Raw genomic sequence first — 27,853 nt, forward strand, 5'->3', positions numbered from 1 at the left:
CGTTAACATTGCAGCCAGTCAGTGGCCTCAGCAGTCACATGCCGTTCACGCACAAGTGACTTCTGATGCCAGTGGTTTACTGCAGCGGTCATGCGAGCAATAAACGGCACAAAACATTTGCAGGACCAGCAGGAATAGGAGCGGTGGGAACCGGTATGATGTAACATATAAAAGGCGAGTAAGAATTTATTTTATACCACCCTCTGCTCTCTGTCAATTTAAAAAAAATATATCTGAAAACACCTTAAAGGGATTGTCGGGGTTCAGAGCTGAACCCGGACATATCCCCATTTACACCCAGACAGCCCCCCTGACTTGAGCATCGGAGCAGTTCATGCTCTGATGCTCTCCTATGCCCTGCGCTAAATCAAGCAGGGCAAAGGCATTTTCAAGAGTACCGTTGACATACCGGGCTCTCCATAGGGCTGCTAGGAAGCCCAGTGATGTCACCGGCACTGATGGGTGGGCTTTAGTGCCACCCTAGCCAGTAAAACGGCTAGGGCAGCGCTAAAGCACGCCCATCTGAGCCGGTGATGTCACTGAACACACTGCCGGCCGGAAGCTTCCGCCTAGCAGTGGGTTGTAAACAAAAGAGCCCGTGCCCTGTGCAGGGCAAGGTAGAGCATCGGAGCATGAGATGCTCTGATGCGAACATCAGGGGGGCTGTCTGGGTGAAAATAAGGGTATGTCCGGGTTCAGCTCTGAACCCGGACAACCCCTTTAAAAATTTGACGCAGGTGATCACTTGCGATGGCTGAAAGCTGTCTTCCAGAAATTTGAGCCATGTGGTTGGTTGAAACTACAAGTGTAGGACATTATCAGTGAGCCAGTCAGTTAAATTTTTTTGGGGTTGTAGACTGACTATGTGATTGTTTGGTCAATTATGTTGGTGGTGAGGTTGTTGTTAATACGAATAACCCATGGATGATGGATCGACTGTATTGTGGCCGATCAGAAACTCGTGTATAGGCTGATTATAATAAGCTGGAGGTGCCAATGATCTGCATATGAATACCTTTGTATGGTCCACTTTACTCTGGGGTAGAAAGTATTGGGGTCATTTATCAAACTGGTGTAAAGTAGAACTCCATTGGTTGTCCATAGCAACCAATGAGATTCCACCTTTCTATTTTCCAAAGGAGCTGTGAAAAATAAAAGGTAGAATCTGATTGGTTGCTATGGGCACCTAAGCCAGTTCTACTCTCCACCAGTTTGATAAATGACCCCCCCCTATGTCTATACACAGATGCAGAACAAGGAAAGATTAGTTGCTATAAAGTTGTTTGCTGCCCATTTTCAGCCTTTGGGGCTCATTTTCATTATAGTGAAGGGCAGATGGGCCAACATGGGCAAATCTTAGGAACAAGGAACATAGCCTGCCCAGATATTTCCATGTGGTGCCTTATTTTATGTTTTTTAGATGTTGTGTTGAGAATGGCTTCTGAATTTGTCTGTTCTTTAAAAGTCTACAGTAATTTGCCTCTTTCTGGATTTAGGACAAACCGTGTGGAGGAGGTCCATAGCGTTTGTTAGCCCTTACAGAGAGATCAAAAAGTAGTAATTTTAAATGGGTCATCTCATCTCATATATTGATTACATATTGCCAGGATATGCCACCAATGTCAGGTGCAAGTCCCTCCTCTGCAACCCGCACCCATCTTCAGAACTGGATTCCCAAAGTGAGCAGAGAGCAGCTGTGCAAGTGTGGCCACCCTATATTCATTTCTATGGGACTGCTGAAAATAGATGAGGGCAGGCTCAATTTTGGCCAGGGACTCCTGCTGGGAAATGCTCAAGCCAAAACCTCCTTGACCTGCTGGTTGTTACAACTAGCTGTCTTCCAAGGACAGACTGGCCATGCCTTCCCATCTGCCGGGATCGCCCGTCTGCAGATCTCGGTCACCTTTGGGGTGTCCTAGCCACTGAGTTGCCTGCTGGACTGGGTCCTGCACCAGCACCTTCACCACCCCTGTAGTGACCTGATGGAGTTCCTGAACCTCATCCAAGGCACCCTACACCAGACGCTCGCCTTGTAGACAACAGGTCATGCAGTAGACTGACTGATATAGTAGCATCAAACGGGTCTATTTGCCAAAGCTGACTTCACTTTCTCAGCATGCCCACCCCCTGCATTTTGCAAGAAAACCTAGTACTCAGTCCTTGGACCTGAAATAAAGAGGTTGTTTTGAGAAATAGGCATGAGGGGTAACCTGGAAGAAAAAACACTGGGGGAGATATTTCAAAAGCTAATGTAAAGGAAAAGTTGGGCAGTTACCCATAGCAGTCATTTTTCAGTCTCATAGGTTCCCCTGTTTAGTTTTGATACATCTACTCTAGTGTCCTTGTCTAAGATAGGATGCAACCAATCCCCAATTCATTTTCCTGTAGAAAGAGGTGTCACAATATATGGGTATTCAAAATAATTCAGGACTGGCAAAAGTTCAGCCATTGGACCTGCAAAATCTCTGTTGCCCCTTAATGTTCTGGTTATTTGTTTGATTTATGAACGTTTTGGAAATGTCTGGGCCAATAAAAAAGATCAGTTGACTGCCGTGGTGTGAAATGTTTGGTCATCCCTAGTTGTGTGGATTAGCCCATAAATCATTTCCCCAAGTAGCACACGTAGTTGTGTACAGACATTATATTACAGCTGTAGTGTCTTTATTATGGTACTTGAATTAATACTGTGACAAATCATGTAATCTGTATGCAGTTGTCATGTCCTTATATTATCGAACCAAGAGTTATGGGGCAATCCAGCAGAATAGATGCATGATGTTCCACTATGACTGTACAACCTGCAACAAAACTAGGAAGAGTCTATGGTAAGACAACTTGTAAGGTTCGGTAAACGATTCACATGAAAGAGTAGAACAGATAAGTGTGTGCTGTCACAAGCAGATGGGGGGGAATGACATCTGCCCATGGATTGTCCTCTAAGCCAAATAGTGGGCCATCCTCTGCTAGGTGCCACTGCTACACCACCTCCGTTTTCCGCTTCTTCATGCTGCTCATGAGAGCTCTTACTGGGTTCGGTTCGTTCTCTAGATCTTTGACTGTCTTGTGTTTGGCACAACAGCAGCAGTCCAGCATTTCATAAAGGAACGCCAGCAGGATCAGAGATAGTACAGTCAGGATAAACAGCACCAGGATTACAAAACAAGCCGTGTTCCAGCCATCATGGAATGGGTAGATCTTCTGTACCTGGAACCCAACTTGTTGCAGGATCAGGTTTGTCTCATTTTTCCAGGGGCCAAGAGATGACATCTTGTTAGTTACTCTTCAGATAGTAACTGCAAGAAATGGTAATACCAATAATTACTATGGTAGTAGTACAGGGTAAAGCTCTGTAGAAGACTGTAATCTAGACCAAACTTTTCTGTGGCATATTTTCAAGAGGGAGGTGAAAACTGATTATCTATAACCACTAGAGCACCCTGCTTAGCACTGATTATTGTATAAGGAGAGGAGAGATTACAGGGGAGGTGAGAACTGATTATCTAGAACCACTAGAGCACCCTGCTTAGCACTGATTATAGTTAGAGATGAGCGAATTTCAGGTTATGAAATTCGTTTGCGCATCGTTTATTGCATTATGGATTCCTTTGCCACGGGCCACGGATTACATAACACAACTCACCTTTTACCAGTAAACTAAGCTTGAACGACTTTCAAAATCATCTCTAATTATAGTATAAGGACAGGAGAGGTGAGAACTGATTATCACCACTAGAGCACCCTGCTTAGCACTGATTATAGTATATGGCCTCTTGCACACGACCATATGCCCTCCGAGATATACGGTCCGTGAATGGGCCATATGTCCCGGAACGGCAGTGATCATGCGCACGGGAGCACACAGCATCGTAGATTACAACGATGCTGTGCACGTCGGGCCGCCCGCGGGACTATTGTCCTGCACTCATAAAGGTGCACATCATCATTGTAATCTATGATGCTGTGTGCTCCCGTGCGCATGATCAATGCCGCTCCGGGACATATGGCCCACTCGCGGACTGTATATCTCGAAGGGCATACGGTTGTGTGCAAGAGGCCTAAGGGAGAGATGAGAACTGATTATCTATCGCCACTAGAACACCCTGCTTATATGTAAAACATTAAATTTTTGCTGCTGATATACAGTACAAGAATTACACAAGAAACACCAGTATCAAATTGTGTTCAGTACTTTCATACAAGAATAAATCAACTAAAAGGAGGAATGGTAATTTAAAAATAACCTTTACTAGTATTAAAAATGTGTAATAGTCACTACCCTACAGTGACCTTTTGTAATACACAAACAACACAAACAAGAAAAAAAACAGGACAAACGAAGTCCAGTGTAGAGTAGTTAGGCTGCATACCAATCAAATGCTAGGACAACAGATAATATGCAGTAGCACAGAAATTGTAATAACCTTACTGGTGACCATGTGCTTCCCTGATAGGATACTGGTATTAGTCTAGAGTTGGTACAGTATACACATTCGATTTATGTTGTCCAAACGCGTTGACTGTGGTGGGAACGGTCGACCGGCTTAGGTTAGTTTCACACTAGGGCTTTTAGGAAATAGCCTGCCAGGTCTCTCTGCATTCCGGTATTGCCGGAAGCTACTGCCTTGCCGTCCAGCCCCATTAACTATAATGGGGACTGGTGGAGATCTGGGTGAATCTCTGCAAGTTTGTTGGGTTGTGCCTGGATCTCCACCCGTCCCCGATATATAGTTAATGGGGCTGGTGGGTATCGGGTAGCATCCAGCAATGCCGGATCCAGATGTGTCTGGCAGGCTGCTCCCTGTCGGAACAGCCTGTCAGACATGTCTAATGCTAGTGTGAAAATAACCTAAAAGGGGTTTTCTGGTTTGCATCAACATCCTTTATTTAAAATAATAATTTATGAAGGTAGCTGTGATTTTGGAATGTATTTCTATTAGATTTATTGCTCCTATCTTCTGTTCTGGACTGTAGTCACATGACCATGCAGCTCTTGTTTCCTGTGATGTTATGTCCATACAGAAGCGGTGATGGGTGAGTGTCTATGTAACTAGTTGGGAGGGGCTATAAACCAGCTAGTGTTAGGGGCGGTGCTGGAGATGTGGTAGAGGAAGGAGAAGTGCATCATGGGTTTGGTTGGATTCATCTACGGGAAGTGCTACATCCAGGATGGAAACAAACCTGAGTGATATGTCTGCATGGTGAAATCTGGTCAGGAGAGTCCAAATTGATAAAAAAAAAAACATGGGGAAGATGTACATGAGGTGGTCAACAGCGTGAGAATATCTGTAAATAAAAACAAAAAAAAACAAACAGTAATATGGGAAGATTTTTCCCATGCGGCAGGTGGGTTGGGGGTTGGGGGTTGGGGGTGAGAACGATCAAGCCTTTGGATTTTTTAACTTGTCATTTCTTTTGTTTTCATGGGACCTAAGCTGTAGCTAAAGAGGTCTGACAGCATCTTATTCCCCTATACCCTTTAAGAACACTTGCAAGCTTGGCCGAACCAAATGTGCATGGGGGGATTGAAGAGACTGCTGCGCTCACTGGAGCTCTGGTGACCACTGCGCACTCTTCACAGCTTACCAAGCACAGTGCTGTACATTGTATAGTGCCTGTGCTTAGGGTTGCAGCTCAGCGCCATCCACTTGAATGGGTCTGAGCTACACCTAGGCCACGTGACCGATCTAGGGTGGTGTCTCTGGCCTCAGAAGATGCCTAAGCGCGCATAGAGTGCAGCAGCCTCTTTGAACAGCTCTTTATCGGTTGTGCCGGGAGTCCGAACACCGCCAATCTGATACTGATGACCTCTCCTCGGGATAGGCCATCAATACCAAATTCCCAGATAACCCTTTAATTCAAAAATATTCAATGACTGTGGGTTTGGATGGGAGGTACATTTGTATTCCAGAGCGCTCCCTCCAGCCGCTGTGTGTGCATGCTGAAATGTATTATTGAGAAAATGACTCTTTTTGCACTGTACTTGGTATGATTATATGCACCTTCACTTGGTTTACTAAGCCTCGACCTGAATAAGTTTACCCTCATTATTTGTGGCTGCTTGCAGCATGCAGTGGATTTGTAAGTCATTTTAAGGAGTGCGGTAGCCTGTCATTTATTTGTGCTAATAAGGGCCTACACAGCCGCAGCCTCCTGAAGAGTGTATTACACTGTAACATAACCCTCTGAGATGCCTGCTAGGCTTCAGTAATTCATTGGGAAGCCTGTCTTCTTACATTGCATTGTATTTTCCCTGTTGCATATTCTTTGGGGTTTTAAACCCTGCTGTGCTTTTGTGTCTCTTTAAATTTGGTTTTATGTCTGTAATGCCTTATTTTCCTTGGGTAGTATGTATATGGGGGTTATATGGATCAAATACATCTTTACCATTTTCTCTTCTACACCGGCCCATATATACAGAATAAATAATTTGGAGAATTTATATGTCGCAGTGGAAAAACATTTCTGACAGCTTGTATAGCTAGAACACTGGATTTTTCTATGGCTGTTCTTGCCTAGTTAATGGCATCTTAGAAATATATGGGTATATCCACAGGATTTGCCATAAATGTCTGGGACCTGCATCTATCTTCTGACCACCGTTGTGTCTGGTGAAGTGCCCTCCGTTTGCTATATCCCTACTTTCGTAGGTTTTTATACCTGGGGAAAATGTGAAAAAAAAACATATTTTTTAATGTTTTTAAAAAAATCATTTTCTTTTACTTGGGTGTCAGACAGACTCTCAGCCCCTGACCGCTATTCCTTCCGATCCCCACCACTAGATTGATCATGCATGTGTTCTGTTTGGGGTGAGGGGTGTAGGGGTATAAGTTGATGTGAGGCACTTCTGGCATTTTGAAATCCAACAGTTTGATCCTTCTTTTTCCCCTGTCATCTGCCATTGGGGGGCAAGTTGGCCCTCCCTCATACACATTAGATGGTTGGTTCAGGCGACGTTAATTTTATCCAGCCCAGACTAAAAGGGGTTTTACAAAATTAGAAGAACATGTCTCCTTTCTTTCAGAAACCATGACACACGGATCCATAGGTCGTTTCTAGTATAGCAACTCCGCTCCATTGACGTAAATGGAGCAGAGCTGCAATATCACACTACGGCTGTGAAGAGGGGTGGCGCTGTTTCTGAATGGAAGTAGCCATGTTTTTCTAATCCTATACAACACCTTTAAGCCATTAAGGTCCATTACTCAGAGAATGTCATACTCCTCTTGACGCCTATAATGACGGTATTTATAACGCCAGTGCATTCAGAGCCCTATTTATGTAAAACTGAAAGCCCCGTAATATTTTATTATATCTGATGCCCCATTACTTTGTGACATGGCCTTATGTTAAACACACTGCCTCTGATATTACCTCTAAATATCTCTGTTTAGAAGTCGATGCCATGCATTATATCATTATTTCCTCCATCAGACAGCTATAATGCGGTGTTATTTCCATCAAGCCTCCAGAGGATAATGCTGTTGTGCTGGGTTATTAGTTGTGTGTTTAATACGTCTTCTGTTGTTGAAAACCCCTGATATATACAATACTCACAGGAGATAGCGGTACTTTCTTTCTCATACATTAGTATTTGGGTTTAAAAAGATTTTCTGGGAGTTCAGTATTGATGGCCTATCCTTTAGGATAGGTCATCAGTATCTGATTGGTGGGGGTCCTGTCGGACACCCGGCACCCCCACGATCAGATGTTGGAAGAGCGGGGGTGTTCTGGCATACCAAGCACAGCATCATGGACATTTAACATCTCAGATGCTGTGCTCAACTGCGACCACTGCATCTGAGTGGTAATTTCCTGGGATGGATCTGTTTCCAATGTCTGTGATGTGGCCTCGGGAGCTGTTCAGTTGCTATAGCAGTTGGGGCCTTCTGAGGGCTCTCAGGCCTGCCATATAGTAAACACTTGGCAAAACCCTTTTTAATAAGGCTTTTAAGTCCTGTTGATAGGGAATAACTAGCCGATTGCTGGTGGGTCCAACTCCTGGAACCCCCACGATCATGAAAAGGGTGGTCGCGATCTGATAGAGCAGCACCACTTAATTCTTCCTCTATGGGAGTGCCAGGGATGGCCGATCTCTGTACTCCGCTATCTGCAGCACTCCAATAGGAAATGAATGGAGCGGCAGTGCACATGCACGACCTGCTGCTTCATCAGAATGGGCAAATAAGACCCCCGTTCTCGTGATCCTGGGGGTCCATGATATTGATGACCTATCCTGAAGATAGAACATCAGTGTAGCCCAGACAGCCCCTTTAAAGCACAACAAGACTGTATATGTTTTGTATTACTGTAAACGTGTCCTTTCAGGTCCGTGCCTCCCCACGGCAGAAGATAGGACATGTCTTGCGGATCGTGGACCCATTGAAGTCAGTTCAATGGGTCCGCACAGTGGTGTGGGATGCACACGGCCGGTCCTCGTGTTTTGCAGTTCCACGATTTGCGGTCTGCAAAATGGACACAGCCATCACACAGTTGCGTGAATGCGGTCTAAAGCCTCATTCGCACGTCCAGGCTAAAATCTGTGAAAAGATGGTCATTGATGCCTCCATGAAGTTGTCTGTGAAGAGTCCATGTCTCTTTTATTTTTATTTTTTTATGTCTGTGTTTCACGGACACTGTGCAACTGAAAAAATTATTTTCAAAGCAGCTCTTCTAATGATCTGTGAAACAAGGATGGCATCCCTGATGCATCTGTGGTTTTCACGGACCCATGTACTAAGGCCGTGATGGATCCGTGAACATGGACGAAATGGAGCATGCTTCCCTGCTAAAACCACGGACCCACAGACCGTGGTAAAACACTGTAGTGTGAATACCCACATTAAAATAAATGGGTACATGTGCTGTCTGTGGAGAACACTGACATGTGCATGAGGCTTAACATGGGAAAACCTGATATTTCAATAAACTTCCCAGTCTGCATGGACTAAAGCCGGCCATACACATTTAATAGCGGTTCGTTTGGCTGACCGTTATACAGATACACATACATGTGTGGTTGGGCCACATATGTATTTTCAGTGGAGAGAGGCGGCTACCAGGTGCTTCTGGAGGTGGCTTATCTCCAACAAAAGGATTCGGTGAAAATAATAATTTCACCCTAGTCATGAGCTCCACATTAGGCTGTCGGCCGAACTCGCCGTTCTCAGCAGGTTCGGCCAACAATACACTAATGTCTGAAGGCCCGTTCACATGGCGTTTTTGCCACTGTTTTTCATATGCAATCCGTACCAAAAAAACGCCTCTAAAAGCCTCCCATTCATTTCAGAACTTGCTTTGGAACAGAGTCCGCGCTGATTGTATTGTGGTTGTATAGGCCATAATCAAGAGGACTCTCAGACTCAGGCGCTCATGTTGTAGCTTATCAGCATGTCTTCCCCATGCTTTTTCTTTTTTCGGTTTGGACTCTCCTGACCCATTTTCACCATGCAGACATATCACTCCGGTTTGTTCCCATCCTGCATGTAGCACTTCCTGTTGCAGGATCCAACCAAACCCAAGATGCACTACTCCCGTTCCACCCGGCTAGTTAATAGCTCCTCCCACCCAGCTAGTTACATAGAGCAGGGATCAGCAACCTCTGGCGCTCCAGCTGTTCTGAAACTACAACTCTCAGAATCCTCCTTTCACTTCTATGGGAGTTAGAAGATAGCCAAGTAAGTTATACATGCTGGGAGTTGTAGTTTTACAGCAGCCGGAGTGCTGAAGGTCGCTGATCCCTGACATAGAGACTACCCTATCACTGCCCCACCCATGGACATAACATCACAGGAAATAAGAGTGGCCTGGACATGGTCATGTGACCACAGCCCAGAACGGAATATAAGGGTACGGCTACACAAGATGTTTCACGTAATGCAGAATCCATCCAGGTCAGAACTTATTGCGACTATCACATCGCAGTCACAGCATGTTGCGGCACCATTGAAGTACATTGTATGATATGTCGTGTGACGGTAATATTGCCCTAGCATTCTGCGACACATCACCGTGTAGCTGTAACCAAAAGGTAACATTTTTTTTACTAAATTACAGCAACCGTCCTAAACGATTATTTTAAAGGATGTTGATAAAAACAGGAAAACCCCTTTAAGCCCTGCAGATACTTTACTATAAACACCTATTTATACCAAGATACCTCAGACTTCTAACATGGGGGCACAATTTAACACGGCGACCGGCACCCCTGTGGCCATTAGGGAGTGGTCATGCAATTAGATTGTCAACTACAAAGTGAAAGACCCCCCCCCCCCCAGTAGTAGTACAAAAAAGGTCAGAGGTCACATAGGACTGGATATGCCATGAACAGGTTTTACCCAGTGACTGCTGTGGAAGCAATCAGCCTCCGGAGCACAACCCACAAATGAATGGCTGTAGAAAAGGATGTGGGATTTGCTGAGTCGTAGCATGGCTTGCATCAGCAGCTTCTGGAATGGGGTGTGAGCCATGGTAAAGAAGAAAGGGTCAGTCATCCGCCGCGCAGGCTAAATATTCCATGTCCCCATCTGCTCTGCCCTTCCCTCTGTGCTGCTTACAATGCATGTTTTCCTTGCTGGGAACCTACCTTCCTGTGCGAGAGGCTGCCGGGCACTGCTGTGCTGCTCCGTCTGCTCAGCTCATTGTAGATGACAGAGCCGGGCTGCCATTGGACAGAGCAGCCAGCATCCCTCCACCCTGCCTGCCTGGATTTAGTTCTCCCTTTTTTATTAATATTCGCACTCCCTGTGGAACCTCATTAATACGCTCAGCCCTCCTCTGCCCATGATTTGTGACTCTCTAAACAGTTAATGAAGAGTTACCACGGCGGGGATTTGATGTCTGCCCAATCATTTCAGGTACTGCCTGTGTAAATGGATTGAGGTTATTTTAGCATCCTGGAGTTGCTGTATGAGACGAGAGAAAATGGATCTTTTTTTCTTTCTTCTCTCTTATTCATGGCCTGGATCAAGAATTTATTTGTTTGTTTTATGCACTTATGTAGCGCTACTATATTCCGCAGCGCTTTTTAGCATCCAGCCGTCCCCAATGGGGCTCACAATCTAAGTTGTATGTCTTAGGAGAATTGCAACTCATACCACAATACGTATTTATAGCTGTGGCATAGAAATGCTTATCAGAGGGCTTCTTTCACACTTGCATTGTTAATTCCGGTATTGAGATCCGGCAGAGGATTAAATGGATCTGGATGCATCTGTTTCGTTAGGATGCGGTTGTGTGAAATCAAAATGGAAATAAACGAATCTGTCGCTAAATACATTAAAAGTCAATGGGTGATGAATCCGGTTTTTTAGACTCCTAAAAAAACTGATCCGTCACCATTAACTAACTTAGGCTACTTTCACACTGGCGTTTCTGGGTCCGTTTGTGGGATCCGTTCAGGGCTCTCACAAGCGGTCCAAAACTGATCAGTTTTGCCCTAATGCATTCTGAATGGAAAAGTATCCGCTCAGAATGCATCAGTTTGCTCTGATCAGACTCCATTCCGCTTTTGAGGCGGACAGCGTTTTGGTGTCCGCCTGTTGACGCGGAGCTAAACGGATCCGTCCTGACTTACAATGTAAGTCAATGGGGACAGATCAGTTTTCGCTTACACAATATGGTGCAATTAAAAACTGATCCGTCCCCCATTGACTTTCAATGTAAGTCAGGACGGATCCGTTCTTTTTTTGAAAGGAATAATGCAAACTGATCCGTTCTGAACGGATACAAGAGTTTGCATTATCGGTGCGGATCCGTCTGTGCAGATACAAGATGGATCCGCACCAAACGCAGGTGTGAAAGTAGCCTTAGGCCTCCTGCACACGGCCGTTTTTTTTTTCCTGTTTACTGTTCGTTTTTTGCCTTCTGTATACGGAACCATTCATTTCAATGGTTCCGCAAAAAAAAGAATGTACTCCGTATGCATTTAGTTTCCGTATTTCCGTTTTTCCCTTCCGTTTTAACATAGAACATGTCCTATTATTGCCCACAAATCCTGTTCCGTGGCTCCATTCAAGTCAATGGGTCCGCAAAAAAAACGGAACACATACGGAAATGAGTCCGTATGTCTTCAGTTTCCGTTCCGTTTTTTGCTGAACCATCTATTGAAAATGTTATGCCCATTCCAATTTTCTCTATGTAATTACTGTATACTGTATATGCCATACGGAAAAACGAAACGGAAAAACACAACAAAAACGGAAACACAACGTAAACAAAAAACGGAACAATGGATCCGTGAAAAATGGACCGCAAAACACTGAAAAAGCCATACGGTCGTGTGCAGGAGGCCTTACATTGTTTTTTTCTATTTTTATGACTGGACACAAAATCGCAGCTTGCAGCAGTTTTGTGTCCGTTCACAGGGTGCCGGACATCCCGCTGCACCCTGATGAACGGATCTCTTTCTATTCAGAATGCATGAGGACTAAACGTTTTTTTTTTCTGGTATTGAGATCTTCTGCCGGATCTCAATACTGGAAAACGGCAGCGCAAGTGTAAAAGTAGCCTTAGAGGGGTTGTCTGAGAGAATCAAAAAAATGGATAAAAGGCAGGGAACGTGTTAGATTAGAGAAAGATCCCATACTCCGTGGTTCAATCTGCTGGTCATCCCCGCTGTGTCATGACTCCTCATAAATGATGCATCCTTCTGCAGTCCATGCACCTAAACTGAAATCTACGGCAGCTCTGAGATGCTATAGGCTTCAGTCTCTGGTGGAAAAGAAGAGAAATGTTCTGGGCTCACTGGCCTGCCCTCTAATGCTTCCCCCCCCCCCCCCCCTTTCCCTTCTTGGAAAGTGGCGACAATGGCGTAGAAACAGCCAAGTGGTGCTTAAAAAGTCACAAACACAGGGTTTGACTATTATGCCAGACCCCTAGTTAATGTGACATCTGTATTGCACTTGCAGTAGTGACTTTCCTCCCATGAAGACCATAGGAGGAGGTTCACCACTGTAGGTGCATCAATCATCTCGGAACCTCTCAAGACAACAGAAAAGAAGCTACTTAAAGGGGTTGTTCAGCCTTTTTATCCTCATTACTAGCTGATTGACTTGAGTCTGGCACCCTGCATGTCCCCAAAAGTCAACGCTGGAACTACTGCACCTTCAACCTTGTAGTGGTCTGTGCTTGTCACTACAACGCTGCTCACATTGACTTCAGTGGGAGCATGCTGTAGCGACAATCGCAGTCCACTACAAGGTTGACGGTGCAGTGTAGTTCAGATACTGATGATCTATCCCAGGGGTCAGCAACCTTTGGCACCCCAGCTCCTGTGAAACTACCAACTCCCAGCGTGCTCCATTGATTTCCATGACAGTTCTAAGAAGAGCAGAGCAAGCATGCATGGTGGGAGTTGTAGTTTCACAAAAGCTGGAGTGCCAGAGGTTGACTACCCCTGATCTACAGTATCCTGAGGATAGGTCATCAGTATAAAAGTCTGAAAACCCCTTTAAACTTATTTAGTTAGAATCGGGGTGGATTTAATTTAAATCATAGTTTTCTACATAAAAACTAATTCTTGCTGATATTTATAATATGCAAGTAGATGAAGATTTTTATAATAACTTATCATATTAGTTTGATTAGGTTGGTTCTGCATTCATAGGTTTGTAGAAGTTAGGATTAAGGTCTTTTTCTCAACTCTGTTCATGTTATAACATTTTTGCTGTGAAGAAGAGGCATGTGATCTCTGCTGAGTCAAATTCAGTTTTGAGAACTGCAAAAGTAAACCAAGCATCTGTGATAATATCTTGTAGGCAGAGAAACTGCCCAATAATCTTACAAAAACCTCTGGAAGAGCATGACATTGTGAATGGAGTAATGGAATTTATTTACCCAAAAAAATACACATATAGAAACATAGAATGTGTCGGCAGATAAGAACCATTTGGCCCATCTAGTCTGCCCAATATACTGAATACTATGAATAGCCCCTGGCCCTATCTTATATGAAGGATGGCCTTATGCCTATCCCATGCATGCTTAACCACTTCCCATCTGGGCCATTTGCCCCCTTCCTGACCAGGCCAAATTTTGCAAAACTGACATATCTCACTTTATGCGGTAATAACTTTGGAACGCCTTTATTTATCCAAGTCATTCAGAGATTGTTTTCTCGTGACACATTGTACTTCATGGTAATCATAAATTTGAGTCAAAATATTTCACCTTTATTTATGAAAAAATCCCAAATTTACCCAAAAATTTGAAAAATTCGCAATTTTCTAAATTTCAATTTCTCTGCTTTTAAAACAGTAAGTGATACCTCATAAAATATTTATTATTTAACATTCCCCATATGTCTACTTTATGTTGGCATCATTTTGGAAATGTAATTTTATTTTTTTAGGATGTTAGAAGTTTAGAAGCAATTCTTCAAATTTATAAGAAAATTGCCAAAACCCACTTTATAAGGGCCAGTTCAGGTCTGAAGTCACTTTGTGGGGCCTACATAGTGGATACCCCCATAAATGACCCCATTGTAGAAACTACACCCCTCAAGGTATTCAAAACCGATTTTACAAACTTTGTTAACCCTTTAGGCGTTCCACAAGAATTAAAGGAAAATGGAGATCAATTTTTAAATTTCACTTTTTTGGCAGATTTTCCATTTTAATCAATTTTTTTCTTTAACACATCGATGGTTAACAGCCAAACAAAACTCAATATTTATTACCCAGATTCTGCGGTTTACAGAAACACCCCACATGTGGTCATAAACTGCTGTATGGGCACACGGCAGGGCGCAGAAGAAAAGGAACTCCACATGGTTTTTAGATGCCATGTCCCATTTGAAGCCCCCTGATGCACCCTTACAGTAGAAACTCCCAAGAAGTGACCCCAGTTTGGAAACTAGGGGATAAGGTGCCAGTTTTATTAGTACTATTTTTGGGTACATATGATTTTTTGATCATTCATTATAACACTTTATGGGGCAAGGTGACCAAATAATTGGTTGTTTTAGCACAGTTTCTATTTATTTATTTTTACAGTGTTCACCTGAGGGGTTCAGTCAAGTGACATTTTTATAGAGCAGATCGTTACGGACGTGGCGATACCTAATATGTATACTTTTTCTCATTTATTAAAGTTTGACGTGAAGCGGTTAAAGGTAGGCAGACAATGTCATAGAGCAGCAGGAAATGCTAGTAGAATGCTTGGGTGTATAGGGAGAGGCATTACTAGTAGAAAGAGGGAGGTGCTCATGCCGCTCTACAGAGCACTAGTGAGACCTCATTTGGAGTATTGTGCGCAGTACTGGAGACCATATCTCCAGAAGGATATTGATACTTTGGAGAGAGTTCAGAGAAGAGCTACTAAACTAGTACATGGATTGCAGGATAAAACTTACCAGGAAAGATTAAAGGACCTTAACATGTATAGCTTGGAAGAAAGACGAGACAGAGGGGATATGATAGAAACTGCTAAATACATAAAGGGAATCAACAAGGTAAAAGAGGAAAGAATATTTAAAAGGAGTAAAAAACTGCTACAAGAGGACATAGTTTTAAATTAGAGGGGCAAAGGTTTAAAAGTAATATCAGGAAGTATTACTTTACTGAGAGAGTAGTGGATGCATGGAATAGCCTTCCTGCAGAAGTGGTAGCTGCAAATACAGTGAAGGAGTTTAACCGCTTCACGTCCGCCCATAGGATATAAACGTCCTATGGGTGGACGTCTATTTCTGAAAGCACGTTCTAAAACGTCCTTTCAGAAATAGCAGCTGCACGCTAATAGTGCATCTGCTGATCGGGTTGCCCGCTGTCAGTGACAGCAGGGCAACCCTAAGACAAGGCAGGGACAGTTCCCAGGTGTCCCTGCCTTCTAGATCGCTGCAGACACAGCGCTCACCGAGCGCTGTGTCTGCAGAGAAGGAAGCGCTGTGCGCTTCCTGTTCCGGCCCGGCGGTCATGTGACCGCCGTGACCGGAGTGTGCAGGAGCTGTGTGAGGTCTCTCAGAGACCTCGATCAGCCCTGCTCTGAGGCTGTACAGCGCTGGATTGCTGCTGTACAGCCTCTATAGGGGTGCATTTGTCCTGTAACTGGGGCTACTATGTCAGCCCCAGTTACAGGAGAAATCAACAGTGAAGAAAAAAAAAAAAAAAAAGTGAAGCAAATGTCCCCCAGAGGTCTTGTATGACCTTATGGGGGACGAAAAGTGTAAAATAAAAGAAAAAGAAAAATAAAAGGTTGAAAAAATAAAAAATAAAAAAAAGTCCCCAAGTAAGGAATGAAAAAAAAAAAGTATACATATTAGGTATTGCCGCGTTCATAAAAACCAGCTCTATAAAAATATCACATGACCTAACCCCTCGGGTGAACACCGTAAAAAAAGCAAAAAAAACTGTGTCAAAACAAGCAATTTTTGTCACCTTGCATCACAAAAGGTGCAACACCAAGTGATCAAAAACGCGTATGTCCCACAAAATAGTACCAATAAAACCGTCACCTCATCCCGCAAAAAATGAGCCCCTACATAAGAAAATCTCTCAAAAAATAAAAAAACTATAGCTCTCAGAATATGGACACATTAAAAAAAAATTTTTTTGTTTCAAAAATGCTATTATTATGTAAAACTTTAATAAATGAGAAAAAGTATACATATTAGGTATCGCCACGTCCGTAACGATCTGCTCTATAAAAATGTCACTTGACTGAACCCCTCAGGTGAACACTGTAAAAATAAATAAATAGAAACTGTGCTAAAACAACCAATTATTTGGTCACCTTGCCCCATAAAGTGTTATAATGAATGATCAAAAAATCATATGTACCCAAAAATAGTACTAATAAAACTGGCACCTTATCCCCTAGTTTCCAAACTGGGGTCACTTCTTGGGAGTTTCTACTGTAAGGGTGCATCAGGGGGCTTCAAATGGGACATGGCATCTAAAAACCATGTGGAGTTCCTTTTCTTCTGCGCCCTGCCGTGTGCCCATACAGCAGTTTATGACCACATGTGGGGTGTTTCTGTAAACCGCAGAATCTGGGTAATAAATATTGAGTTTTGTTTGGCTGTTAACCATCGATGTGTTAAAGAAAAAAATTGATTAAAATGGAAAATCTGCCAAAAAAGTGAAATTTAAAAATTGATCTCCATTTTCCTTTAATTCTTGTGGAACGCCTAAAGGGTTAACAAAGTTTGTAAAATCGGTTTTGAATACCTTGAGGGGTGTAGTTTCTACAATAGGGTCATTTATGGGGGTATCCACTATGTAGGCCCCACAAAGTGACTTCAGACCTGAACTGGCCCTTATAAAGTGGGTTTTGGCAATTTTCTTATAAATTTGAAGAATTGCTTCTAAACTTCTAACATCCTAAAAAAATAAAATGACATTTCCAAAATGATGCCAACATAAAGTAGACATATGGGGAATGTTAAATAATAAATATTTTATGAGGTATCACTTACTGTTTTAAAAGCAGAGAAATTGAAATTTAGAAAATTGCGAATTTTTCAAATTTTTGGGTAAATTTGGGATTTTTTCATAAATAAAGGTGAAATATTTTGACTCAAATTTATGATTATCATGAAGTACAATGTGTCACGAGAAAACAATCTCTGAATGACTTGGATAAATAAAGGCGTTCCAAAGTTATTACCGCATAAAGTGAGATATGTCAGTTTTGCAAAATTTGGCCTGGTCAGGAAGGGGGCAAATGGCCCAGATGGGAAGTGGTTAAGTCTTCTGAAATATGACCCCTAAATCCCTTTCCTCAGATACTGAGGTTAGGATTGTATTACTGATTTTATATTCTGCTCTTGGGTTTTTACGCCCCAGGTGCATTATCTTGCACTTATCAACATTACATTTTAGTTGCCAGATTTTTGACCATTCCTCTAGTTTTCCTAAATCCTTTTCCATTTGGTGTATCCCTCCAGGAACATCAACCCTGTTACAAATCTTTGTGTCATCAGCAAAAAGACACACCTTACCATCGAGGCCTTCTGCAATTTCGCTGATAAAGATATTAAACAATATGGGTCCCAGAACAGATCCCTGAGGTACCCCACTGGTAACAAAACCTTGGTCTGAATATACTCTCATTGACTACAACCCTCTGTTGTCTGTCCCTCAGCCACTGCCTAATCCATTCAACAATATGGGAGTCCATGTAGAGCCTTATTCTACATAATTAAAAAACTAATCTTTATTTCATGATGGAATAACCTTTGGATGGTATTATTTTCCTCAAAAAGCATTTTATATTAAAAAAAAAAATCAGATTTTTTTTTTTTATTTTTTTTTTTTAAATTATTGATTTTTATCCACCCTGGTTACAATTCATCGAAGCCTTTTTTTTAAAAACCGTCTTCTGCTTCTGCCATTACCACTTCCTGAGGTAGTCCACGGATTTACAGTTTATACGGTAAAGAAGCCTTGTAGCATTAGTGCGTGTAACCATGAATTGCTACGGTTATGTATGCTTAAAAAACGCGACCTGCTCCAAATAATTCCACCCTTGAATGGTGTTCTTGTGGGGCACGGAAGTAGGGAGATCCATACTGTATGCACAACCTGCAGCATTGATCGACCAGTCAGGCTTGGTATTGTTGGGTCTCTCGTGAGCGCTGTCTAACCCCCCTCTGTATAGTGCTAAGTCTCCTTCCACCTCTTTCTGCATCAATCTGTAAGCAGGCTATACTTCCCTGACGTTGTAATAGATTCTGACATAAATCATCAACATTTTATATTATAACATGTGGTTTGCGTTAGACAGTGGGGCCCTTAATGCTGATATAGTGGACCCATCACAGAGTCGTATTCAGAAACCGATATCCATCTGAGAGCTGCTGCTCTAATCCGTAGAGGGTCTTAAAAGATCAGAGACACAAGCCCACAATATGTATTTACATACGTATAGTTATTAATTGATACCACTTTACCAGGGCCAAATATTACCGCCATACTGGTATTGATCAGATACAGTACAATAAGCGTGTTAGGCCCAGATATTCCTTCAGTGTAAAAGAATCTTCATGAAAACAGCCAAACAACAATGTTGGCGACCAGCACTGTAGCCACTTGAGTGTTTCCGACCCATAGCTTAAGTGGAAGCAGTTGCTTGCATAGTAAAAAGCTGCCTATGCAAACACACACACAGTAGCATAAAGATGGGCATAAAACAAATAGTAAACCACCATTAATAATTTAAAATGAAATCCATCCTGAAATGTGATCCATGCAGCACTCTTTTCTGGTCTCCTCCTCTGGTAGGTCCATTCACCTTTTCTTTGGTATTCTCCTAACAGAGGTCAGAAGAGAGCACTAGATCCACCGGCAACGTGTTGTAGAGCAGGAGGAGCTGAGCAGATTGATGTATAGTTTTATGTGAAATGATTCAGTATGACTTGTATTTTATTGATTTTAAATGGCCGCAAGAAACCTATCTTAGAATGTGAGCAGGACTGGTTGCCTCCACTTGCAGAGCTGCCTAGGTGGAGTGGCATCAGTGGGGCCTCACTACACAGCTCTACAGTATATTATATGATGTGATCCTGCCTGGGGCCATTTTAAATTATTCCCAGAGATCATCTTTAAAGGACCACTAAACCTTCAAACACATGAAAAAAGCGTACCGTATTTTTGGAAGCACTCATTAGTACCGGAGGACCGGTGGTCGTCAGCTGTGACTGCGCTCAGCGTGAGGGCGCTATGTGACCTGCTGGAGCAGAGGAGCGGCAGCGTCCAGAGCAGGAGAGGTAAGTGTTTTATTTTTTTATAAAACACGAGGCAATATGGGGCTGCTGGGGGAGGATCTGAGGCAATATGGGGCTGCTGGGGGAGGATCTGAGGCAATATGGGGCTGCTGGGGGATGATCTGAGGCAATATGGGGCTGCTGGGGGATGATCTGAGGCAATGGAGGCTACTGGGGACTGGTATAAGGCAATGGGACGGTCCTGTAGGGTATGGTACTCATCTGTACCTGAGAAAGAAATTCATATCTATGGCAATGTTCAAGTTTTTAGCCGCACTGATCTAGTGTATGGGTCCAGGTACGGGATGGGAGTGGGCATGGAACATATATAGCACATGTGACATTCTTATGATAAAAATTAGAAGCTCCTATTAGAGGTATATAGAAATACCCAAGGACAGAGCTAATACAGGGGGTTAGAAGGATAATTAGAATAATTTATAAAAATGGAAACCTCTCACCTTGTAATCAGTATAATAGAATGTAATTGTTCTGATAATGAGATCCACAGATTAGGAGACTCATTATGCTAAACACGCCCGCTCCTGCCTCTGAACCTCCCCCAGATCAACCCACTAAAATGGTTTTTAAATTCTCTAGTAGCGAGCAAACGTTTATTCTGTGAATTGTCCTGATGAAGGGGGCGTTCTGCCCTTGAAACGCGTTAACTTTTATTCAATAAAAGAATATTAATAATCCTGTGGATTCATCCATATGCCAGCAGCGCCGAACAAGGAGGCTGATGAGAGGCATGGGGCTCTTATCTGAGGTCTTATTGGTGTCCTATTAACACTGGGGGTCTGATTGGGGCTGTCAGCTGAGGTCTGATTAACATGGGGGGTCTGATTGGTAGTCTGCCCTGAAGTCTAATGAAAAATATTATTTTCTTATTGTCCTCCTCTAAAACCTAGGTGCGTCTTATAGGCCGGTTAGCGTATGGTAGCTTGAAAAGTAAAGTTTGTATATAAGTTATTTTCCTGACGCCTCCACAACGGCACTACGTGGAGGGTTACCCCACTTTCTTCAGGGACAGGAAACGGCTTCCGAGACCAGCCAATAAAGGGCCCCCTCCCTCTTACCTTGCCAGTTGTTTCCTGTCCCTCAGAAGGTCGGGATCTCTAGCACCAGCTTCTTTTTCGCGCGGCCTTTAGGTTTGTTGTCCCGGCGCTGTTGGAGGGCCGTCGCAGGGGATAGGATCGCAGGACCCGGCGGTTTGGTCCCTCCTTCTATTTGGTGAAATGCCAGCTGCCCTGGTCACCCTGGGCGGTTTCCCGCATTCCGGTGGAACCGGCGTCTCTGTGCTGCATGAGGGGGGCGTTCCTGGGCCTGGGAACGCCCATATTCCTCCTATAGCTACCGCGTGCGCCTCTGTGACGTGGGTTATCGCGTCATCAGAAGGGGCCGGCGCGATGCATGGGAGGGGGCGGAGCTCCGTTGCATAAGGAAGAGGAAGAGCGGGCTGTCGGCGTCCTCCTGCAGCTCCCAAAGTGCTACTCTGTCCATCTGACGATGCAAGCCGAAGGAGACTCCCCCAGAAAGCCCACAGACATCTCCAGGCCTTCTAGCCCGGTAAGCCTCCTCCCTACTCTATGTATGAGGGGTATTTTTTTATCATGCACTATCCACTTATGTATACTTGCACCCGTTTTTTTTCTTCTGGTGGTGGTTCCAAAAAAAATAGATAAATAAATCTATTCCTGCCATTTGTGTCTCCTAGGGGAGAGAACCTTCTAAAAAGGAACTATCCATCAGAAGAAAATGTGCCATTTGCAAGAAAACTCTTTCTGGCTCACATAAAAAATCTTTGTCAGAAATGTTGCGACAAAGTGGTCTCAGAAGAAGCCCCTTCCCTAGTGGAGACTCTGAGAAACATGATTAAAGAAGAAGTAGGGGCAGCGGTAGAAGCAAAGCTATCTTCCATACCGCCCAGACCTTTCACTTCTAGCACCCCCATTATGGAGCAAGATTCTGACCTTGATGAAGGAGAAATTTCATCCGGTTCAGACTCTGATATTTCGGAAGACTCCACCACTATATTGAGACCAGGTATCTCGGCAACCTACACCGCCAGAACCCTGTCTCTGTGGTTGGGACAGCTAGAGGAGCATATTGAGTCCGGCACGCCTAGAGAAGACTTCCTTGCTTCAATCCCTATATTGAAGCAGGCTGCAAATTTTATCGCTGATGCTTCTGCAGATATAGTAAGACTATCTGCCAGAACAGCCGCCCTATCAAATGCTTCACAAAGAGCTATTTGGTTACGTACCTGGTCAGGTGATACGGCGTCAAAAAATAAGCTCTGTTCTTTGCCGTGCGAAGGAGATAGAGTTTTTGGCACGGCTCTGGATGACATCTTGGCAAAAGCATCGGATAGGAAGAAGGGCTTTCCCACTGAATCAAAGTTTTGTAAAAAAAAAGAAAAAAAAAAAGACGTTCCTTTCGGCCCCAGAGACGTGGTAAATTTGACCAAAAAAAAGGAGGATTCAGGACAATCTTGGCAGTCTACCAGAGGGAAAGGAAAGAGGTTCTTGTTTAACCCCGACAAGTCCACCCGCACATCCTCCCAATGACGCCAGAGGGGCCGTAGGGGGAAGGCTCAGGTTTTTTCACTCTGCCTGGGAGAATATTCAAGCTTGCCCCTGGGTACTAGAGGGGATAGAAAATGGATACAGTCTGGAGTTCAGGCATTATCCTCCAGACCAGTATATGGAAAACATAAAATTAAAAGGGGAAAACCAAAAAGCAATGGACCTACAAATATTGCTCCTGTTGGAGAAGAGGGCCATCGTTCCTGTACCAGTGGAAGAACGGAAGGAAGGTTTTTATTCACAGATTTTTCTGGTAAAAAAAAAATGAACGGCTCCTTCAGAGCAATAATAAATTTGAAAGCCCTAAACAAGTACATAGAGTACAAAAGGTTCAAGATGGAGACTATAAAATCCGTGACCAACCTCCTTCAAAAAGACTGTTTCATGGTAACATTAGACCTGGCAGATGCCTATTACCATGTTCCAATCCGAGAGAAAGACCAGAAGTTTTTGAGGACGGCGGTATGGTTCAAAGGATCCCTATGTCACTACCAGTTTCAGGTTCTTCCATTTGGCCTCAGTTCCGCTCCAAGACTCTTCACGAAAGTCATGACGGAAGTGGCAAAATATTTTCATCTGGCAGGGATCTTATTCATCCCATGCCTGGACGATTTTTTGATTATAGCTCCATCGGAAGACCTGCTGCTTCATCACCTCCAAATTATACAGAAGACCCTGACCAACCTAGGATGGATAATCAACGAGTAAAAATCATGTCTGCTTCCCTCCAAAAAGAATGATATTTTTGGGAGTTCTGCTGGACTCAATGCTGATGACTTCCTTCCTTCCTTCCAGAGCAAAAACAGGACACCTTGATTTCCAGCATCGAGAATTTCTGAAGACAGAAGCTTCCCTCTTTCCGGAATATGACAGTCCTGGGTCTTATGACTTCAACAATCCTGTCTGTAAAATGGGCCCAGCACCATACAAGAACACTCCAGTCCTTTCTTTTAGAGAGCTGGGACAAAAAACAAACTTCCTTAAACAAAAGAATAAAAATCCCATCTCGTGTAAAAACATCATTATCTTGGTGGATGAATCGAACAAATCTTTCCCGAGGCGTGGCATGGAAGCCGACGAATCAGGTTGTCATTACTACGAATGCCAGCCAACACGGGTGGGGAGCCCACATGGAAAAACGGTTGCTGCAGGGTCTATGGGAATCTCACCTACAACAAGCCTCGTCAAACTTGAGAGAACTGACCGCAGTATGGGAAGCCCTGAAAGCCTTCGCCGCTTTTATCCTCCTGAAGAATGTAAAAATCCTACTGTGGCCTACCTGAACAAGCAGGGAGGAACAAGGAGTCGCTCTTTTTCCTTGGTGACAGGGAAAATTCTAAGATGGTCGGAGAAAAATCTACTGTCTCTGTCCGCAACCCATGTGAGGGGAAAGAAAATCAAGTGGCGGACTTCCTCAGCAGAGACCGACTAAGGGCAGGAGAATGGACACTGAACCGACAGGTCTTCAAACAAATTTGTTCCAAATGGGGCACTCCAAGTGTCGACCTGTTTTCCACAAGAAAAAACACAGGTCAGGGACTTTTTCTCCCTCTCAGCCCTAAATTGTCCCCTGAGTGTGGACGCCTTGTCAACACCTTGGCCCCAGCAGCTGCTCTATGCCTTTCCTCCCTTTCCCCTGATACAAAGGGTCTTAGCCAAGATCATAGAGGAGAATGCCCAGATCATACTGATAACTCTGTTCTGGCCCAGAAGATTATGGTGCCCAGTCCTAAAGAACCTTGCAGGGGAAGACTTTTGGATCCTCCCTCCCCGACCGGATCTATTGTTTCAGGGCCCAGTTGTTCATCCCAGAGTCACCCAGCTTCACTTAACAGCCTGGAGGCTGAAAGGAGTATACTAAGAGGGAAAGGTTTTTCAGAGGCAGTTATATCCACCCTTTTGCAAAGTAGAAAGCCTGTTACATCAAGAATATATCTGAGAGCCTGGGAATCCTTTCTGCGATTTTAGCGGCAGCAAATATGATCCTTCCGGAGAACTTCAGGTGGCGCTAATCCTGGGCTGCCTTCAGGCGGGACTAGATAAAGGACTATCTGTGAGTACCTTTAAAAGTCCAGGTAGCAGCTTTAAGTGCATTTTTAAACAGCAAGCTATCGGACATAAATGTTATCAAAAGGTTCCTTAAGGGGGCAAGTAGAATCCGCCCAAAATTAAGATCTTCAGTTCCGCCCTGGGATTTAAATCTGGTACTATCCAGATTAATGTATCCGCCATTTGAACCTATAGCAGAAATCCCCTTGAGAACATTGACCCTCAAGACAGTTTTTTTTGTTAGCCATCACTACAGCAAGAAGAGTAGGCGAGATTCAGGCCTTTTCCATCCTACCTCCTTATCTTATGATTCTGGAGGATAGAATCATATTGAAACCTGCTCCTGAATTTCTTCCTAAAGTTGTAACAAAGTTCCACTGTCAACAGGAAGTTACTCTTTCCTCCTTCTGTTCCCAGACGACCTCAGAGATGGAAAAACTATTTCATAACCTAGACGTTAGGAGATGCGTCCTACAATATATGGAGGCCACGAAAGATCTAAGAAAATCCAACCAGCTACTTGTACAATATCTGGGTCTGCATCGGGGCCAGGCAGCTAGCAAGACTTCCATCTCTAGATGGATCAAGGCCTGCATTGTCCTAGCCTACGAAACTGAAGGGATTGCTCCTCCACCTTTGTTGAGAGCCCACTCTACCAGGGCACTGGCCACATCATAGGCTGAAGGGGCCTCGGCCTCGATAGAAGAAATATGTCGGGCAGCCACATGGTCCAATCCCGGCACCTTTTTTAAACATTACAAATTGGACGTCTCTACAAATAGAGACTTATCCTTTGGACGCAAAGTCCTGTCGGCAGTTGTCCCACCCTGATCATGTCTCCTATGTTATTCCTCCATGTAGTGCTGTTGTGGAGGCGTCAGGAAAAAATGAAAATTACTCTTATCGGTAATTGGATTTTCCTTTAGCCTCCACAACGACACGAGGAATTCCCCCCCCCCCCCCCCCCCCCCCAAAAAAATAAAAATATATATTAAAAGGGATAAGATATTTTCAACTCTTGACATTTTCGATTCCATTACGCTCAGGAGATTTAATCCTGACCTCGTATATTGAACGATACCGTTTTTTTTGTTGTTGATGTTATATACCTTATTAAATTTGAATTGTTTGCATCTATCTTTGAGTACTAGGTTACTAACTGGCAAGGTAAGAGAGAGGGGGCCCTTTATTGGCTGGTCTCGGAAGCTGTTTCCGGTCCCTGAAGACGGCGGGGTAACCCTCCACGTAGTGCCGTTGTGGAGGCTAAAGGAAAATCCAATTACCAGTAAGAGTAATTTTCTTTTTTCTGCATTCATTTCTATCATTCACTTCAATAGACGCCCAGAACACCGTCAGATGGAAACTGCAAAACTTTGCAGCTTCTGACAACACCTTCCACTGTATGCGTACAGGTATACCATACACTACCAGACCACTGACACTACAGAAAGTGCTACCCAGCTTTCCCAGGTGCCTTATTGTCCAGTATGCCCTTTATAGGAAGAAGGGGTTTCACAACCTAAATCTAAATATACCTTTACACAGATGTCAGTAAAATGTAAACCTAAAGCATAAGGCCTCATGCACACGAACATATTTTCTTTCAGTGTCCGTTCCATTCCGTTTTTTTTTTTTTTTTTTTTTTCGTTTTTTTTTTTTTCGTTTTTACATTTTTTTTTTTTTATTTCTTTTTTGCGGACCGTATACGGAACAATTCATTTCAATGGGTCTGGGGGAAAAAACGGAAGTTACTGTGTACATTTAGTTTCCATATGTCCGTATTTCCGTTCCGCAAAAAAATAGAACATGTACTATTATTGTCTGCATTACAGACAAGGATAGTACTGTTCTATTAGGGGCCAGCTTTCCGTTCCGCAAAATACGGAATGCACACGGACGTCATCCGTATTTTTTTTCGGATCTGTTTTTTGTGGACCGCAAAATACATACTGTCGTATGCATGAGGCCTAAGTCTAAATGCATCTCCATTAATGGATGATGAGTGCTATGATTGGAAAGATCATAGCTTACACTGTCTAGCTCAAGATTCATTCACTCAATTAAGTGGGTCTGCAAGAAAAACAGACAGGGCATGGACATAATCTGTGAGTGGTAAATGTAAAAATGCGATCATGTTCACAGGCCGGATCACAAAACAGTTAAACATCACTTATCTGAACCAGCCCTAACTCTTTCTAGGTACCGGTATATGGCCACCTTTTTAGTTATATGAATGAGCTTTACAACTTTCAGTGTGAATTATGGAATGGTCTGCTGTGTATTTTATCTTCAAGTCAGGGGACTTAACCCTTACAGTGCCTTTTGGAAGGAATTACTGTTATATTCGCTGTAGGTAAGCGGTGTGAGGGTTAACTCTCCTTGTAGCTAGAATAAATAAAAAATAGTGGTAAGAGTATATGACAAGCAGCACTAAGGTAAAAGAATCAACATAAATAATGAGTTTTCTCTGTGAAGTGCTGCCCAATCCTTCCTGACGGACAGGCGGTGGCGGGCCAGATAAATGTCCTCGGCGGGCTGTAGTTTGAGGACCCCTGTCTTAATCGATATCTCCTGCTCCCATTCTCCCACTTCCCTCAGTAGCCTATGCCTTTGATCCTTACATATGAGGTGACTTTGATTGCACTCGCATGTACTATGGGCACATAAGCTTGGCCGGTGAATCTGGTGCCTGTGCTTTGCCCTCTCTGTTGTGTAAGATCCAGTGGAGGCGGAATGACATCTTCTTTTCTCTGTACGTGACCTGATGGGCATTATGCAGTGAGTACATAGAATAATCGCTTAATTTAGGTCATCAACTGAGTTCTCAATAGTGGCGGCAGAATTGGGCTACTTGGGAGTGATAAAGTTTAGTATAGACTAGACAGTAAGTCTGTTACAATAACAGGCGCTAGAACAGTAGTGCATAAATGTTAGTAGGAACAGTCTATATTAAATGGCAAGGGAACTTGACCACACTGTTTCTTGCCTGCGTCACAGATTTTGTTAAAAAGACTGGACAAAAAAATCCTTACATGCAGCACTTTTTTGTCTGGTAAAGAGAGGATCCCAAACAGAAACTGAACGGATCCCATCATAGTCATTGGAGTCTGTTCAGCTCTGTTCTTTTCAGTTAGGCCGGGTTCACATCATGTTTCGGTCATACGTTTAACGTACATGAAAAATATACGTACATGTATAATATAACGGACGCCTTAGACAGATGTCATATTGTGGCATCTGTCACCATAGAGTTCCATTGTGCTAAACATGTATATTTATTTTTTTCTGGCCTTTTCAGGATGGGAAGACATGGTACACTACGATTTCCCATCCTGCAAAAAAAAAAAAAAAAGTTAGTATATATGTTTTTATTTTTATTTTATTTTTTTACAGTGGAACTCTGATGATGGATGCCACAGTATGGCATCTCTGAGGCATCCGTTAACATACAGTTTTTTTTTTTTGTATACGTTAAACATATGCCAAAAATCCAACACTTCCATTATTTTTATTGTTC

General features: G+C 43.4%; 2 protein-coding genes across 3 annotated transcripts in view; one reads left to right on the forward strand and one right to left on the reverse strand.

Moving 5' to 3' along the window:
* GTF2E2 (general transcription factor IIE subunit 2) overlaps window positions 1-27,853 on the forward strand; it is an 88,884-nt gene that overhangs the window by 13,673 nt on the left and 47,358 nt on the right. The window lies entirely within an intron of this gene.
* On the reverse strand, window positions 2,715-3,270 carry SMIM18 (small integral membrane protein 18). The gene has a single exon (XM_040418042.1). The coding sequence runs from the start codon at window positions 3,265-3,267 to the stop codon at window positions 2,977-2,979; it is 291 nt and encodes a 96-aa protein (XP_040273976.1). The 5' UTR covers window positions 3,268-3,270; the 3' UTR covers window positions 2,715-2,976.

Source organism: Bufo bufo, chromosome 2, assembly GCF_905171765.1.
Source record: "Bufo bufo chromosome 2, aBufBuf1.1, whole genome shotgun sequence".
Classification (NCBI taxonomy): Eukaryota; Metazoa; Chordata; class Amphibia; order Anura; family Bufonidae; genus Bufo; species Bufo bufo.

Bases quoted from the DNA above. Each gene is read 5' to 3' on its own strand.
- SMIM18 (XM_040418042.1), bottom strand. From the start codon at position 3,267: ATGTCATCTCTTGGCCCCTGGAAAAATGAGACAAACCTGATCCTGCAA.